The 14,591-nt window shown below is 40.2% G+C and overlaps 3 protein-coding genes across 7 annotated transcripts; 2 read left to right on the forward strand and 1 right to left on the reverse strand.

The window, feature by feature from the left end:
- Window positions 1-44: 44 nt before the first annotated feature.
- gemin8 (gem (nuclear organelle) associated protein 8) lies at window positions 45-2,754 on the reverse strand. 3 transcript variants are annotated; one of them, XM_037090448.1, is made up of 4 exons: window positions 2,643-2,754; window positions 2,299-2,370; window positions 1,421-1,772; window positions 45-1,287 (listed from the first exon to the last, which is right to left on the reverse strand). In XM_037090448.1, the coding sequence occupies exons 2-4, from the start codon at window positions 2,299-2,301 to the stop codon at window positions 1,028-1,030; spliced, it is 615 nt and encodes a 204-aa protein (XP_036946343.1). In that variant the 5' UTR covers window positions 2,302-2,370; window positions 2,643-2,754; the 3' UTR covers window positions 45-1,027. The 3 variants fall into 3 exon arrangements, with proteins under 3 accessions (XP_036946343.1, XP_036946344.1, XP_036946346.1); XM_037090449.1 differs by having other exon boundaries at window positions 2,639-2,742; XM_037090451.1 differs by lacking the exon at window positions 2,643-2,754 and adding an exon at window positions 2,465-2,585.
- On the forward strand, window positions 2,700-10,054 carry LOC119015673. The gene is made up of 5 exons (XM_037091896.1): window positions 2,700-2,769; window positions 7,669-7,980; window positions 8,100-8,226; window positions 8,497-8,563; window positions 9,442-10,054. The coding sequence occupies exons 1-5, from the start codon at window positions 2,700-2,702 to the stop codon at window positions 9,601-9,603; spliced, it is 738 nt and encodes a 245-aa protein (XP_036947791.1). The 3' UTR covers window positions 9,604-10,054.
- A 183-nt stretch (window positions 10,055-10,237) lies between these two features.
- LOC119015603 lies at window positions 10,238-13,931 on the forward strand. Of its 3 annotated transcripts, XR_005073401.1 has the most exons (10): window positions 10,238-10,378; window positions 10,501-10,812; window positions 10,904-11,024; window positions 11,309-11,366; window positions 11,451-12,553; window positions 12,754-12,849; window positions 12,977-13,065; window positions 13,201-13,318; window positions 13,446-13,482; window positions 13,575-13,931. XR_005073401.1 is itself a non-coding variant. In XM_037091764.1 (4 exons), the coding sequence occupies exons 1-4, from the start codon at window positions 12,687-12,689 to the stop codon at window positions 13,683-13,685; spliced, it is 645 nt and encodes a 214-aa protein (XP_036947659.1). In that variant the 5' UTR covers window positions 12,564-12,686; the 3' UTR covers window positions 13,686-13,931. The 3 variants fall into 3 exon arrangements, 1 of the variants encoding a protein (XP_036947659.1); XR_005073400.1 differs by having other exon boundaries at window positions 12,754-13,065; window positions 13,446-13,586; XM_037091764.1 differs by lacking the exons at window positions 10,238-10,378; window positions 10,501-10,812; window positions 10,904-11,024; window positions 11,309-11,366; window positions 11,451-12,553 and having other exon boundaries at window positions 12,564-13,065.
- The last annotated feature ends 660 nt before the right edge of the window (window positions 13,932-14,591 follow it).

Raw genomic sequence — 14,591 nt, forward strand, 5'->3', positions numbered from 1 at the left:
ACATTTGAGGACATCATCTCAGGAAACACTTTTTGAAGCATCTGTCAAAGTGAATCTTTTATTCTAGTAATCAAGTGTAAATAAGCTTCATTAAACACCGTGAATGTAGAATTGTCTTGCCCGTAAGCTTAGTAGTAGTTATGTAATCAACAGCCGTTACACAGAGTGGTGATGAAGACATCACTACTAACAAAGCAGGTTTATACATACAACATAAAATACTTTATTAATACAGAATTTATATTAAAACACACATCCCAAGCATTAAAAAAAGTAATAATAATAAAAAGGATGCAGGGTGGTTCGAGCACCAGATAAAAAAGAATAGTCGACGTCCCTCCCGAGGAACCACGCGAGCCGCTTTGAACGTGATGAAACGTCTGATGAATCAGAGAGGCACAGTTTAGGAGCAGCAACAACAAATCGCTCCGTGTGTGTGTTCAAAAGTGGAATATCAGAAGCAGCCATGCGGGAAGGCTTCTAAATTTGAGCGGAGGAGGACGGCGGGGGGGGTTGACAGTGTTTTTGTGGCTAAACTAAGTTGACAGGCACAAGAGGAGCTACTGCAGCATGTAACATCAGGAAGCTCCAGGGTAAACAAAAACAGATTAGGTGGAAACATGCAGGCACATGTTGTTTGAATATATTTACATCACCTACATGTATGGCGCCGGTATTACTGTACTTCTGACCCTCATTCTTTTTGCATTGAAAGGACTACAAGGAACTATGTAATCTGCTGGATGTGACTCTGCTGTAAAAATAACTCTGACAATATGTGTGGTATAAAATCATAAGTTGTCATGTGGAGCAGCAGCTGACAGGTCAGTGACATTCATGTCTGGCTGAGCAGGAACTTCGCTAATTCATGCAACATTTTTTTGTGCTTTAAATAACTTCTAACCCTCAGCTAACCCCGGCCATTAGTTCTACAACAGCAGCGTCGACAGCCGCCATCCATTACACGACAAAGCCGCCGTCTCACCCAGAGATCAGGGCAGGGATTTCCTCTAAATCAACAGCTCTGTTACAGTTTCAGCGGGATAACGGGCCAGTACTTGGGCTTTTTGAGGTCACAGTTTCTGTCGAAAGTGAGCTGCATTGCCGTCTCCATGGCTATGATCTTAGGCGCGTCCTTGCCGTACAGTTTCTTCATCTCGGCTCCTCGTCTCTCGCCAGGTCGCTCACAGGGAGGACCTAAGCTGCTTCGCCAGGAGACGCCGTGCAGGTCCTGGTCAGCCGGCACGTAGCTGTCATGCTGCTCAGCCTCTATCTGCTGCTGCTTTTCTGCAAAGAGGGGAAAACTAATTATTTTTAAGACAAATGGCAGCCATATTTGACTTAACAGTGATGTAAAAGTTTGGAGACTCTAGTCCAACCTGATGATTTCAAAACAGTAATATCATAAACGTTCCCATACTCAGCTCCTCTCTGTGTTTCTCGGTCTGGGCGAAGTACTGCCGAAGCTCCTCACTGATCTCCATGTTGCTGACGTCGCACTCAATATCACTGTCCGAGCTGCTCTCCTCCTCTCCCCCGTCTCCATCCTCTTCATCTTCGCGCTTGTTATCTCCAGCGTGCCAGTCTGCGTAGCGCCGGTGGGTGCTGGGATGCTGCTCCTGGCAGAAGCCGGGGCCGTAGGCGGCCTCCAAGGCCTTTCTGTAGGCACGCCTGTGTCTTTGGTGCCAGGCCATCGCCTGCTGGTAGTGCTGCCAGTAGCGGCTGTACACGGGGCTGGAAAACCAGGACATCACGGTGCTTATATCCTCCTGCTGAAGGAGAAAGAAACAGTTTTAGTGTTAAATTTTAACATATTCAGCCTCATAATTGTTTGGTTTCCGATGACTTATGTTTGGAGAATTTCACAACCAGAGGAGACAGATCTTTGTTGGCTGACGAACTAAATACACCAACTCGCTTTATTTTCATGACTGAAGAAACAAACCGACTCTAAAGGACAACACAATCTCAGCATGTTATTTATTTGTATGTGGCTATATGTAGCTTTCAAACAGTGTTCTGGGGACCGTATTTTGACCTTTGGAAAAAAAAAAAAAAAAAAAAAACCCTACATATTTCTGAGTTTGTATTATCACCTCCTTAAGATTCAGTTTATTTTCCTCTCCAAAACTACATAGTGCTCTTTTAAAAAGGTGTCATTTACCTGTGCACATAACTTATGTAGGTCATTTAATGGGTGTAACAAGCAGTCACAATTTGTCATTTAAGGTTACAGTCGGGGTGTATATACATTAATGTGTGCTAACCAACAGTGATGCTGTGGACTGTGAGACTTACCATGATGGGAGATGCCTGCAGTTCACTGAATCCTCCTGCTAACTATGCTAACCACCCGCAAACGTGCTAAACCTGAGAGACACAGACATGTAATAATGAATAAAAGTGTAACAATGTGCTTGGGATAACATAAAACATAGCCGTGAAACACAACAGTTAGGCTAACTTTGTCAGGAGGGACGACAGGGACAAACTGACGTCTTAAAAACAAAAATGGACGCGCTCTCGACGTCCGTCTTCGCACCAAACACCGCCAACAACGACACAATGCGACTAAACACACAGTACATCACTGTAAGTTAATAAAAGCTGTATTTACTCTCATTAAACAGCAATTTACCTACGTGGTGTCAACTTGTTTAGCGGCTCACGTTCATAACTGCTCCCCCCGCCACTCCGAGATGATTTCCCAGCATCCTTTGGGCCACAGCATAGAAAAGCCCGGCTGCGTGGCGCCACCTGGTGGACAAGGTGCAATCATGCATGATAATCAAGTACAGGACGAGTGCACCTGGGAGCTTTCGAGTAGCTAATCAACGAAAATCCACGCTCGGAAAAATTGCTTGAAATAAGTTGAAATAAGTGAAGGTTTAGTTTTGCATTTCTCTTTTATTTCCATGACGAATTGTACACATTTTATTGTGATGTCATTCTTTTTTTTTACCACTTGTATTATTTTACAATTTTGTATTTGCAAAAAAAACAACAACAGCAACCCAAAAAATGATTAACAATTGTTTATTTAGAATAAAGTTAGAGCGTGTTTGTGAAATATCGTTGTCATTTTTTTCTTCCACTCTTCTCCTCTTATTTTGAAAGCATATCCACTCACTTCCGCCGAAACCTTTGTTCAAACTGTAGATGCACATTATTTAATTGAAGGTAATAAACAGGGAAGTTTTTACAATTACAGTTTTTACAATCTCTTGTTTCTTTTTTTTCACCAACTTGTCAAGATAGTGTTGTGTTCACTGTCTATTCAAAGGAAAAATCGAAGATATACGGGAGAGTTTCTGCTCTGAATATGTAACAATAGCACAACAACATAAGATTAAACCAGTTAAGACAGTTAGCCTTAGCTAATTAACTGCAACAAACTTCTTCTCTCTTCTTGACCTCACCTTGTATAATAGAAACTTGAACGTTATCATTTTGTGTCATTTAGGACAGGTATTGACCAAAATGGTGTACATGCCATGGACACTTCGTTTTTTTAATGTTTGATTGTAGAAATGACGGCACTTGACATTGTAGTTTGTACATAAGTTTACACACTCTATGATGTTCAAAATGGCAGCAGCCAGTTCTGAAACTGGCCAATGAAATGTCAAGTTCACTAAAGCCATTTAATATTAACCCATTTAATTTGGTGTTAAATTAGCTCGCCGTTAAAGTGTTTTCTGGTGCTATCTTGGGATTACATTTAAAAAAGCTGTTGTGTTAGAGCCTTCTATCATACTCAGTCTGGTTTTTCTGTCTGGTTCATGGTGAGAAGCTGCGAAGGATGAGGATCTGCTGCAGGAGAAGAAGAAACATGTGGCCCTCTGGCTGGAGCGTTAACATCAAGAGGGAAACGGGGACTCGCTGTCGTCTTTGAAGTGTCTGACTCGGCCCTAATTTGGTTGGAGATCTAATCTGTTTATGCATTCCTCTGCCAGTCACTGCTTCAGTTTTACTCCTCTGGTGTTTTCATACAGGACAATATTCATGAAAGAACATCAAAAATCTGTGTCTCATGCAATATAAAAGACATGTCGCTGAAGTGGGCCTCAAATGTTTTCCTGCATCCGTGTGTCTGCTCAGTGAATATCACTGGAGTGTTGCTGGAACTGTTTTCTACATGTGTATCGAAAGAGGTTCTGACCAATTAATTGATTTCAATCAATTGTTCACAGATGTGAGCTGCACCCTCGGGCTCTGATCTCAATTGTGTGCATCTTAGTTGCCATGAGAATGTCCCAATATTAGTACTTTATAAGTACTTACTGTATTATAAGCACATTTTAAGTTGCACTGTCATGACTGTCATACTGCATGCAACAGTACGTACTTAAAGTAAAAAGTAAATTAAGCATGCAAATCTTAGTTTAAGTGATAAAAACATTTCTCTGTCGCTGAGGTTGGTATGTCACTGCCTGGTTGTATATATCTTTCATTGGCTAAAGGCTGCTGGGAAAGATTTATATTGCAATATTACTTTACAGTGTGTTGCACTTTGGCTGAAATCCCAGCATGCCAGACATCTGAATTCTTGCACATAAAACATTTGCAAAACTGCTTTTCTGTCAGATCTTTGTGCATCTGGTTTTAGTTTTTGTTTACAGAGGAGTCAAGATGCCAGAACGTAACACTGTGTGAGGAGCAAGGATTGGGTTGTGATATTTTAGGATGGGGGGGTGTAAAGCAAAATAGTTAGCAGAGTGTTTGAGTGCTGTGAGACATGTTTGACTGTATATCTGGGTCATGCTTTGGCTCCAGGCTTCAAAGCTTTCAGAGGAAATGCAAAAAGACAGATGTGCCTTTTCAAAACACGTTTCCTCCTCCAGTGTGCTGTTTGAAAGGACGTGTTAACACAAAACAACCAGTCTAAAAATAAAAATAAATCAGAATAAGGAATTTTTGCATTTTGTCACGTGTTGCTTCCTTGAATACAAACCCGGACTGTCGTAAACAGCGCTTTCTATTTATACATCACCTGGTAAATGACACCCAGTACATTGTGGATGATGCATTCAGTGCGTTGATATGTATTCAGTAATTTCATATATATTACATACACACATATACATGAATAAATAAATGATTAAATAAATATGTCCACACACTACTGACTTTATTGTAGGGCACATCATCAACACCCAATTAAATCGGTGTTATTTTTCACAACTGCATTGAAATTAATTCATATTTTTTCTGAATGTATGTCAGGATAAATGCTTCAGAATGTGTTTGTTTTACACACCCCTCCCACAGGTTTTGATGCTGATTCCTTCAATTACGCCATTAATGTTCTCATTAGTTTTTTGCCTCAGTAGGTGAGAATGGGAGCAAGATAAACTACCAGTGTTGTGTTGGGGCAACTGATAAAGTAACTGAACGACAACTAAAGCAGGGAAATATTAGAAATGTTTCCATGTTGTGCAAACTATGTTGCAGCTTTACATTTCTTATGGTCAAACTCTCAGCTGTATCTTGTGATAATGCTGTGCTGAGGTTCAAGCACAAAAAACACCTGGTTACAGTGAGACAAGATCACGTCCACAAAAATATCAGGTGTTTCTGCTACAGAACTTAATTGCAGGTTGTGTTGGTAATATGTTCCCCACCCACCCCGTCTCCTGTTAATCAGAAGGATAGTTTGTCAGGATATGTCCAGTCATAGAGACTATCAACTATCGGTCAAACATTATAATTATATTATTTTTTGTCTCCTATGCCCTCTGCTGGTAGGTCCTTATAGATCTTCAGGCCATCTTGAGTCTATGAGCCCTGCTGCCGGAGTATTTAATCCTGTACTGACTGTAGATATGAAGCACAATTCACGTTGTCTGTCACACATATGCATTGTATATAATTAACCTCTTTGCTCTCTAAAATTTAAAAACCAAGAAGTGAAACCCGTCGTCTGACTGTTATAACCAGCACTACAGTAAGGTGTGGTTCCAAACCACAACGCCCAGACCGGAAGTAAAAATATACATTTCTGAAGCTGTGGGTTCTGTTATCTGTGCGAGGAGCGCTTTGTGGATAGTCAGTGAAAACTGTGAGTCACCAGACAGGCCTGTCATACTGCAGCTTTCATGCTGCGTTCTGTGTATTTGATTAAATATGTAATTAGCTATGTATAAACTTATAAAGGGTTATTCATCAGTGCCTGCCGACCAAATAAAACTACAACAAGTGCAGTCAGTGAGGGTTTATACGCACCTTTTTCCCCATTGTCTCATGACTGTGGTGCAGCAATGCTTGACCTACTTTCATTGTTCAGTTTCTTGAATGTATTGCAACGTTTTAACCACAGTCTGTGGCTACTCTCACTGTCTCCTCCAGTCAGACCTGAGCGCTGGTTTGCATCTTTGCTAAACAGGTTCCTTAAACAGTTCGTCTGAACCTGCGTCTATTTACATCTGTCTTCCAGTCTGGCTCTGTAGTTTCAATTTGTGTCAGCTTGTTTCATGTCCAGCTTCCAAAATGTGGCCCCAGATAGCTTGTTGATGGTTTTAACAACCATGCATATGAAAGTATTTCTGTTCTAGTGGCTCTTTGTGGGTAAGAGTGCAAGAGGTGCAAGAGTATTCTATTTTAACAGGGGTGCACAACCTCAGGAGAGTCAAACAAAGATTTAAAGATTTAGAAATCTTGTTCAGCAATCTGAAAAACCTCATCGTGGCAGTGATAAAGTATATATGGTCTCAATGCAGTAGTGATGTGAGTATTCTGTCCACGTGAGGAACTGTTACACTACATGTGATGTGAGGGTGACGGGTGGAATAACACTTCAAATTATTCAACACATTTTCTTTGATTTTAACACATTTCTGAAAATGCGTAATGCACATTTTGTCCTGAAAGTTTCTCTTGTCCTACAGTCAGATCAGCATCTTTTATGTTTTTTCACTGGGGCCCGCAACACAAGTTTAAACTCCTAGAAGTTTAAATTCTAAGTGCGATATCATAGGCAGCTAGACTTTTTTCAGTTTCTGGCAGGTGTTTCATGTCTGATCCGTCAGTTCCAGAACTGAAGAAACCTCTTGGATGAGAGATGAAACGTCTGCCAGAAACCGATACAAGTTTAGCTGCCTATGATACGGCACTTAGAATAACCATGACCTTAAATTTTGACGTTAGGGATTCGAACATTTCATTTCATACTTACCTGATGTTTCATGTCAGTGTCTCTGTGTATCTATATTATACTGCATGCACTGTACTACAGAGGCATGGATGCTGCACCGTTGTTTCCCACTAATCTGCTCTGGAAAATAACCTCTGCCCCACGCTTTAGCCGAAATTGATGCATTTCAGTGAAACCAGCGTTTGAGAATCCCCCCACCATTGTCCACCCTTAAAAGTAGAAGCAGTCTTGTCTTGCACTTCCTTTGTAGGACCTTTCATTATCGGCTCCTCTGCTTTATAAGGTGTTTTTGTCAACCTTTCCCCATTTAATGCAGTTTGCTGGTTTCTGACAGCAGCGTCGTCGTTCAGACCTCTTCACCGTTATGACTGAATGGAAACTGCTGTTCGTCCTGCTTCTACCTCTGCATTTGTGTTCTCACACTGAAGGCACGTTACAGGAGAGTTTCTTTACATGTTATTCATGCAGTTTGGTAGCGTTATAAGTGTGTATTTACTCAATTCCTTCGATTGCAGAGGTTGTCGTGAAAACCATTGGGCGAGAACCGGATGTCACTCCAGTATGCGACTCCGCCACACTGCACATCATCACACTGATAGTGTGTAAGATCAGAAGGGAGATCAGTGGGGGGGAAGAGTGTCGTCTGCTCTATCAACATGGACAGGACTTTGTGCATGAATGTGACTCCAGGTTCACACTCAAGACAGAAAACGAGACTGTGTTCCTCCACCTGACCGGTTTAACACCAGAGGACAGTGGGAACTACAGCTGTGAGTGCTCACATGTTCGTGGGACGGATATTCTGCATGTCATAATCACTGTGAAAGGTAAATGTTGTATGTTGTTGCACGGCTACTCTTCCTGTACTGTATCTATAGTACATACATGTTGTTGTATTTGTTTCAGTGATACAGATGTTTTTTTATTTTGGTCTTTTACATTTTAGGGGAAGAAGAGGCCAGCACTTCAGTTATTACAATGCTCACTTATGCCACTGTGATCAGCTGCGGCACTGCTTTTACCTTTGTAACGTGTTTTCTTCTTGGGCTCGCCGTGATGAAAATACATCGCAGGTAAAAATGTTTTATGTCACACTTAGAATATAGGTTGGTTGAGAAAACACTGTAAATCATGATACTGACGATTTTCATAGCTCTAATAGTATTTGTATAAATTCTGTAATTGTGGTTGAAGACAATTGAGATGATCTGTTGTTAAATTTAAAGTTGATAATATAAGTATTGTCTATTGAAACTGATAGTACGAGCTAGGGATGATCATTTCTATATTAAGCAGTCAAATTTAAGTTGCCCCTTTGTTTTGTCTTCCCTTCTTATCTTCAGAGTTGATACCAGGTCAGGACCATCTGGACTGTCTGTCTGCGAAACCTCCTGCTCTTTGGTGGCCAAGGTATTCTTTAGTTTTATACCTTTCATTGTTTGCAGTTCTTCAGGAGTTAAAGAAAAGAAAATGCACCCACTGGCAGGTAATTACACTTAGTTCTGTGGAGGAAGCATTTCCAGTCCCAGCGTTGTCTCTTCTGTGAAAAGTCATTGGCACCTTTTTGGTTGTCACACCATTATCACCTCAACATACAGATGTGTGACCACAATGTTCATATGTGGTAGAAAACGTTAAAATTGCCGGAAGGACGCTCGTTTCTGAGGTGTTAAAACAAAAACGTCAGCTTGACTCATACTGTACTTGAGGGGCCTGTTTTAATGCAAATTATGCTACTGACCTACTGTGTTATCACCTTTTGTCGTCCTACTTGAGCGCTTGCTTGACCTCGAGCAGATAAACAGTATCAAGTGGCCACTGGGTTTACATGCTGCAGTAAAGGGCCAGCGGTGTCAGTAAAAGATCTGAGGATTTTCAGTCAGCGGTGAAAACTTCAAAGCTCAGGTTTCAGTATGACTCGTGTTTCCTGACAAGAGTTAAACACTGTCGACCCCTTTTCTCCCCTCACATCTTCAACATGTTAAGGTAAGAAGGTGGGAGGTAATGGCTATATCTTGTTAAAGCTTTATAGAGTATTTATGATTTCATATTTTCAAACACGGGCCCCACATCTGCATGTTTTTAAGCGATCCATTGTTACCAAAGGTTTTGAAAGCCGTCCAGTAGATCGCATCAGCTCACAAAGTCACGTCCACTAAAAGTTCTTCTTTTAGCCACCGACTTGTCTGACAACAGTACATAAGCTATTACGAATAATAAGATTATTTCTGTGACCATGAAAAACAAGTCTTGGATGCATTGTTAGACATTTTGATTTGTTTTTGTAGGACAAAGACGAGCCAGATAACCACTACACAAGCCTCCGACAGCCAGGAAGTGATCTCTACCAGAGTGTCTCTCCAACGAGCCATCAATACCACAGCATGGAAAATTCAGCCAGCAACAACACGGCGCCCGAACAGCTTTGTGAAATCTATGAAATTCTCTAAATTAAAGTCAGCAACGTCTCCTCTTGTCCCTAAGTAACATTTCTTTTGTCAGTTTTCCATGAATCTGCTGCAGGGGTTTCATATATTAAGTTACACCGAAGTTAATGCTGTAAATGCTCTACTATATAATTTCTTACATACAGTGCAGCCTTATTCATGTTGTCCTTTGACGAGTGTGGGTCATATCACCAATGTGCACATCTACCAGGGATGTAGCGTGTAGTACTACCCATGTCCCAAACATTCAGGAATCCTTGAATATGTTCGGATGAAACAAAATGTTATCGAGGTGAATGAAATGAACGACTTTGAAAATATTTGAGACTTTGAGCCTTGTTTGTTGTTTTGATGTCCAGATTTATTCCAACACATTGATACCTTAAAGAATAAATGATCAATAATGTTAGTGAGTGCAGCAGTCAAAGACACGCGTGTTTTCTTTGTCTTTGCATTCGTGCACCTGAAAGGGAATTTCTAGACGTTGGTTTTGACCATCAGGATCAACCTGATGCTTCCCAGAGAGGATGATATTGTATTATATTTTGGCCGCCAGGCTCACTTCTGTTTTTTGAAGGTTTCACATCAGGTTACACGCCTTAACAAGGTATGAAGAGTTTGAGGTTGTCACATGAGCTGTAATTGTACAGCTCACACAGTGTCAGTCCTCCTGTCAGCTCCAGTCGTACTCAGCTTTATATCTTTTTGGCCGGTATGGATGGATGGAGACAGTGTTTTTTTCTACTTATGCCACTGTGTGTGCATGCTTACACTAAAGGTACAGTTCAAACCCTATGTTATATTTATATGTGATTTATGAAGCTACTTTTATAATAAAAACAAATGTTTAGATTATACAATGAATCACTGATTTCATGGTCTGTTTTCTTGGGATTGCAGAGACTGTTGTGAAGACCGTCAGTCGACAACCAGACGTTACTCCAGTATGCATGAGTAAAAACTTGGGTATGACTATACTGGTAAGATGTAAAATCAGCACAGAGAGACACCAGGGGGAGAAACTCTGCCTGCTTTACATGCCTGGCAAGCAATTTGACCAAGAATGCGACTCCAGGTTCACTCTGATTAACAAGAATCGGACCGTATTTATCCACCTGGCCAGTTTAATGTCAGTGGACAGTGGGAATTACATCTGTGAGTGTTCATATGAAAGAGGAACACATGTTACCCACCTTAAAATTACAGTGGAAGGTGAGTTTAATTGGTAAAAGATCAATTAATCGCCAGATTGTTGCGTTGGAGGTAGAATACAGATTGACTTTCTTACCCGACTGTTTGACAGGTGAGGAGGATGTTAGATTTTCTGGCACAAAGTTCGCCGTCATCGCTCTCAGTGTTGCTACTGGATTCATCATTACAGCGGGGATAATCTGTGGACTTATCCTGAGAAGCATTCAAAACAGGTGAAACACTTTGACTAAATGCTTTGAACTTATAAAACTTTCTAAAGTTTCTGAAGTACAGTCCAAACAGAGAAAACGATCAGTGGACTGATCTCAAACTAAAGTAATTGGTTGCAGTGGACAAGTAATAATGATCTATTCAATAATTAACAATGGAATTGTAGACAATTTTCTCTGCAAGTACTTTAAAACTTTAAGTACATTATCCTGATGATACTCCCTCACTGTATTTTGCCCCGACTAACTTTTATCATTGTGTGTTTTTTTTGTTTTTGCTTTACCAGAGTCAACACAAGATCAGGTGCATCTGAACTAACCAGATGTGGAATTCCCCCGGTTCTGGTAAGCACGACAAAGCCCTGTGGTGTTCTTCTTCTCAATGATGTGTAATGACTCGTGATACAAGATTTTTATTTGCTTTGTTAGGACGCAGATGACGTCTACACGAGCCTTCAGCAGCCAGCCGCTGAAGTCTACCAAACTATGTCTTCAAGTCGGCCTCATCGTGATTCTGACGTGGATCAAACTGACATCTATGCAATTATCAAACAGGAAATAGTTGGCAAGGAGAAGGATTTCCATCCAAATAGCCCAATCTATGAAACTATAGGTTGCTTTAAAACTTTAGATACCTGTTGATGTCCAAGACACAGGCTTCTTATGTCGTATTTTTATTGCCAGCAGTAATGAAATCTGATGTCTTTTTGAATATGTGGTGACCTCAGGCATATTACCTTTAGCATATTACTTTTACTTACACTCAAACTGTTTTCCAATCTGGTATAGACATGAAAATCATCATTTTTAGTACATAGGATCCTGTAGCAGGGTCAATGCTGTTGCTGTAAAGGATATAACTGAATGTGCACAACCTTGTGCTGTCAAGTTACCTGCACACGTTTCTTACTTTGGGTAATCGTGTGGGTGTGTTATCGCAATAACAAGATTGTTAAAAGCTCTTATGTCAAATCATCAAAGTTGTAATTACAGCTGGGAAACACCCTGAAAACCAAACGAATTGGACACCTCGTACCAGTCGAAGTATGTAGTTTAAGGTGATTAGAGCCACATGTTATAGAGACAGTATTATATAGTCACTGCACAATATGTTTAATCCTTACTTGTTATCTCACGACTGTCCTGTGCTTCTTATTTTGGGTAATCCCGGTCGCCGTGATTACAGCATTATCTTATTTTATGGACATTCTTTATCAGAATAAAGGCTTGTGATTGGTTTGTTTGCTGTCTGTTTAGTCTGAGAGTATCTTAACATGAAAGCAGAAGCACCTGTAGCAGCACTTCCCTTTTAGACGACTTCACGCCTGCTCATACCCCTGTGTGAATCGAGAATTTTGGGTTGCGGTAGCTGAGTGGTTTAAAGATGCACGTCCGACCTTCTCGCTTCAGTACAACACACTGGGCACTACCAGCAGCAGCTCAGGGCTGTTAAGATGTCTTGACCAGGATGGGTAGATGGAAACTGTGGTTTGTTCTGCTTCTGCCGCTGACTTTCCAAACTGACAGCAAAGGTACGTTACAAGAACTACTTTTTACTAACTGAATAACTGTTGCAACATGTTGTTCTCTGTTGGTCTTGTGTACTCGGTTTAAGGAGAGCAACAATATATTTTCAGTAACTTGATCATTCTACTGCATTTAAAAATGTTATTGGAAACACATACATTAAATACATTGTCGCACTGTATTGATTTTAATTTATTGATTGCAGATGTTAAGCAGCTCCTTGTGAAAACAATTGGGAGCAAACCAGACGTCACTCCAGTGTGCAGCAATGAAACACAGAATCCCATCATGCTTATAGTTTGTAAGTTCAGAACAGAGAGAAGCAAAGAAGAATGTCGTCTGCTGTATCGAGACAACTTGGTGAACGAATGTGACTCCAGATTCAGACTTGTGACAGAGAATCAGACTGTGTTTCTCCACCTGAACAGTTTAAAACCAGAGGATGGTGGAAACTACACCTGTCAGTGTTCACGTTCTTATGGAACATCTAGCCTCCATCTGAATGTCACTGTGGAAGGTAAATGATACAATATTCCATGATTCTTTTAAAAAGAGAGTACAATCTTCAGTGTTTCTGTGTAAATAGAATGAATACCTGTACGACTTTTCTGACAGTTTCCTTTTCTTTTATTTTTTTGTTCTAATGTTAAAGCGGATGAAGACCCCAGCAGCAACACAAATATGCCTTACTTGTACGTTGTAATTGGTGTGTTTGCGTTCATCGTAACCGGAGTTATCGTTGGAGTCATCCACAGAAAAACTCATCATGGGTAAGAGATTCATATGATAGCTACTAAATTAACAGCACAACAGCTTTAAGTTCAGTAATTTCAAGTTTTGTTTATACATGAGAGAGTGAATTAATAATGTGTTATTACTTGTCCATTTCCCCAACAGGAGACGAGCAGAGCCGCTGCACGATCGTCCAAACACGGTACTGTGTCTGCTCTCTGGCTGCGGCTCATTTAATGGCAGACAAAACTACTCCAATTTATTTTACGCTGAAAATGTTTTGTTGTTTTGCAGGAACCAGGAATCACTGAGCCGTACATGACCTACATTCAGAGGGAGAATGAGCTTTATGCTGCCAGTGTGCACAGTTACACCAGTGCTAATAATTCAAACATGTTCCCTTAAGATATCACAGATTTAATGATGCATTTGTAGGGTTTTAGTTGTACAGTATTGTTTCTGATAAATGTTTTAAATAAAAGAGGGTTTGTTATCCATAAGCTGAATATTTTGCTTTGCCAGATAATTTGCAGTGCATTAAACCTGAAACAAAGCTAAATTTATATACATTTTATTTGTTTTTAAAGGAGCGGGTTGAATGCATTACACTGTCTGACAAATATGATGATAATAATAAATTCTGTAATAAATAAGTGGTTAAAACTAATTTACTTGTTAATTTGATTTCCACTATTTAGTTTGTTGAATACCTGTAAAATAATAATTACATAAAGGCTTAACTTTACACAAACATTTTCTGTGTCCCATTGACGCAAAAAAAAAAAAAAGTCAAAAAACTGTGAAGCTTTCACGCTTAAATTCTGTTGTGCTGCTTGTGATGTACAGTAGAAACCATTATGGCAGCTTGAATTAACACCAAGCATCTCAACTTCCTGCATGAACCTTCATTCGCCCGCCACATCCACCCCAAAGCTTTTCTCTGCAGCCACCGCAATGTTGCAGATGCCTCCATACCTCATTCTCAGGCAGTTCTCAGTCTTTAAAGCAACATTATGTATTTTTTCTTAACCTTTAAAGTAACAGCTTCAAAATCATTTTAAAGGTACAGCGTCGTGTATTCTGTAAGTAAGAGGGCTGGATCGCAGCTTTACAAACATGTTTAATTCAAGGTACACCTTTTAAAAAAACATAACATTATTACAATATACTGTCTTTTGTTAGCATCTGTGTTGCATCTAACAATTTGATACAGACTTGGGATTTTGAATTAACAACAGTGGTGTTGCACTCAGAAACTGCGGGGGGCGCCAAATCGCACAAAAGCCAGAAAGCAATTTATTACCAATAGGA

This window comes from Acanthopagrus latus, chromosome 24 (assembly GCF_904848185.1).
Source record: "Acanthopagrus latus isolate v.2019 chromosome 24, fAcaLat1.1, whole genome shotgun sequence".
In the NCBI taxonomy this organism is placed as follows: domain Eukaryota; kingdom Metazoa; phylum Chordata; class Actinopteri; order Spariformes; family Sparidae; genus Acanthopagrus; species Acanthopagrus latus.

Bases quoted from the DNA above. Each gene is read 5' to 3' on its own strand.
- LOC119015673 (XM_037091896.1), top strand. From the start codon at position 2,700: ATGATTTCCCAGCATCCTTTGGGCCACAGCATAGAAAAGCCCGGCTGC. The intron at 8,227-8,496 runs GTAAAAATGTTT...TCTTATCTTCAG, and splicing joins GTGATGAAAATACATCGCAG to AGTTGATACCAGGTCAGGAC. The intron at 8,564-9,441 runs GTATTCTTTAGT...TTGTTTTTGTAG, and splicing joins CCTGCTCTTTGGTGGCCAAG to GACAAAGACGAGCCAGATAA.
- gemin8 (XM_037090448.1), bottom strand. The intron at 1,288-1,420 runs GTATGGGAACGT...CCCTCTTTGCAG, and splicing joins GAAACACAGAGAGGAGCTGA to AAAAGCAGCAGCAGATAGAG.
- LOC119015603 (XM_037091764.1), top strand. From the start codon at position 12,687: ATGTTATTGGAAACACATACATTAAATACATTGTCGCACTGTATTGAT. The intron at 13,066-13,200 runs GTAAATGATACA...CTAATGTTAAAG, and splicing joins TCTGAATGTCACTGTGGAAG to CGGATGAAGACCCCAGCAGC. The intron at 13,319-13,445 runs GTAAGAGATTCA...TTTCCCCAACAG, and splicing joins CACAGAAAAACTCATCATGG to GAGACGAGCAGAGCCGCTGC.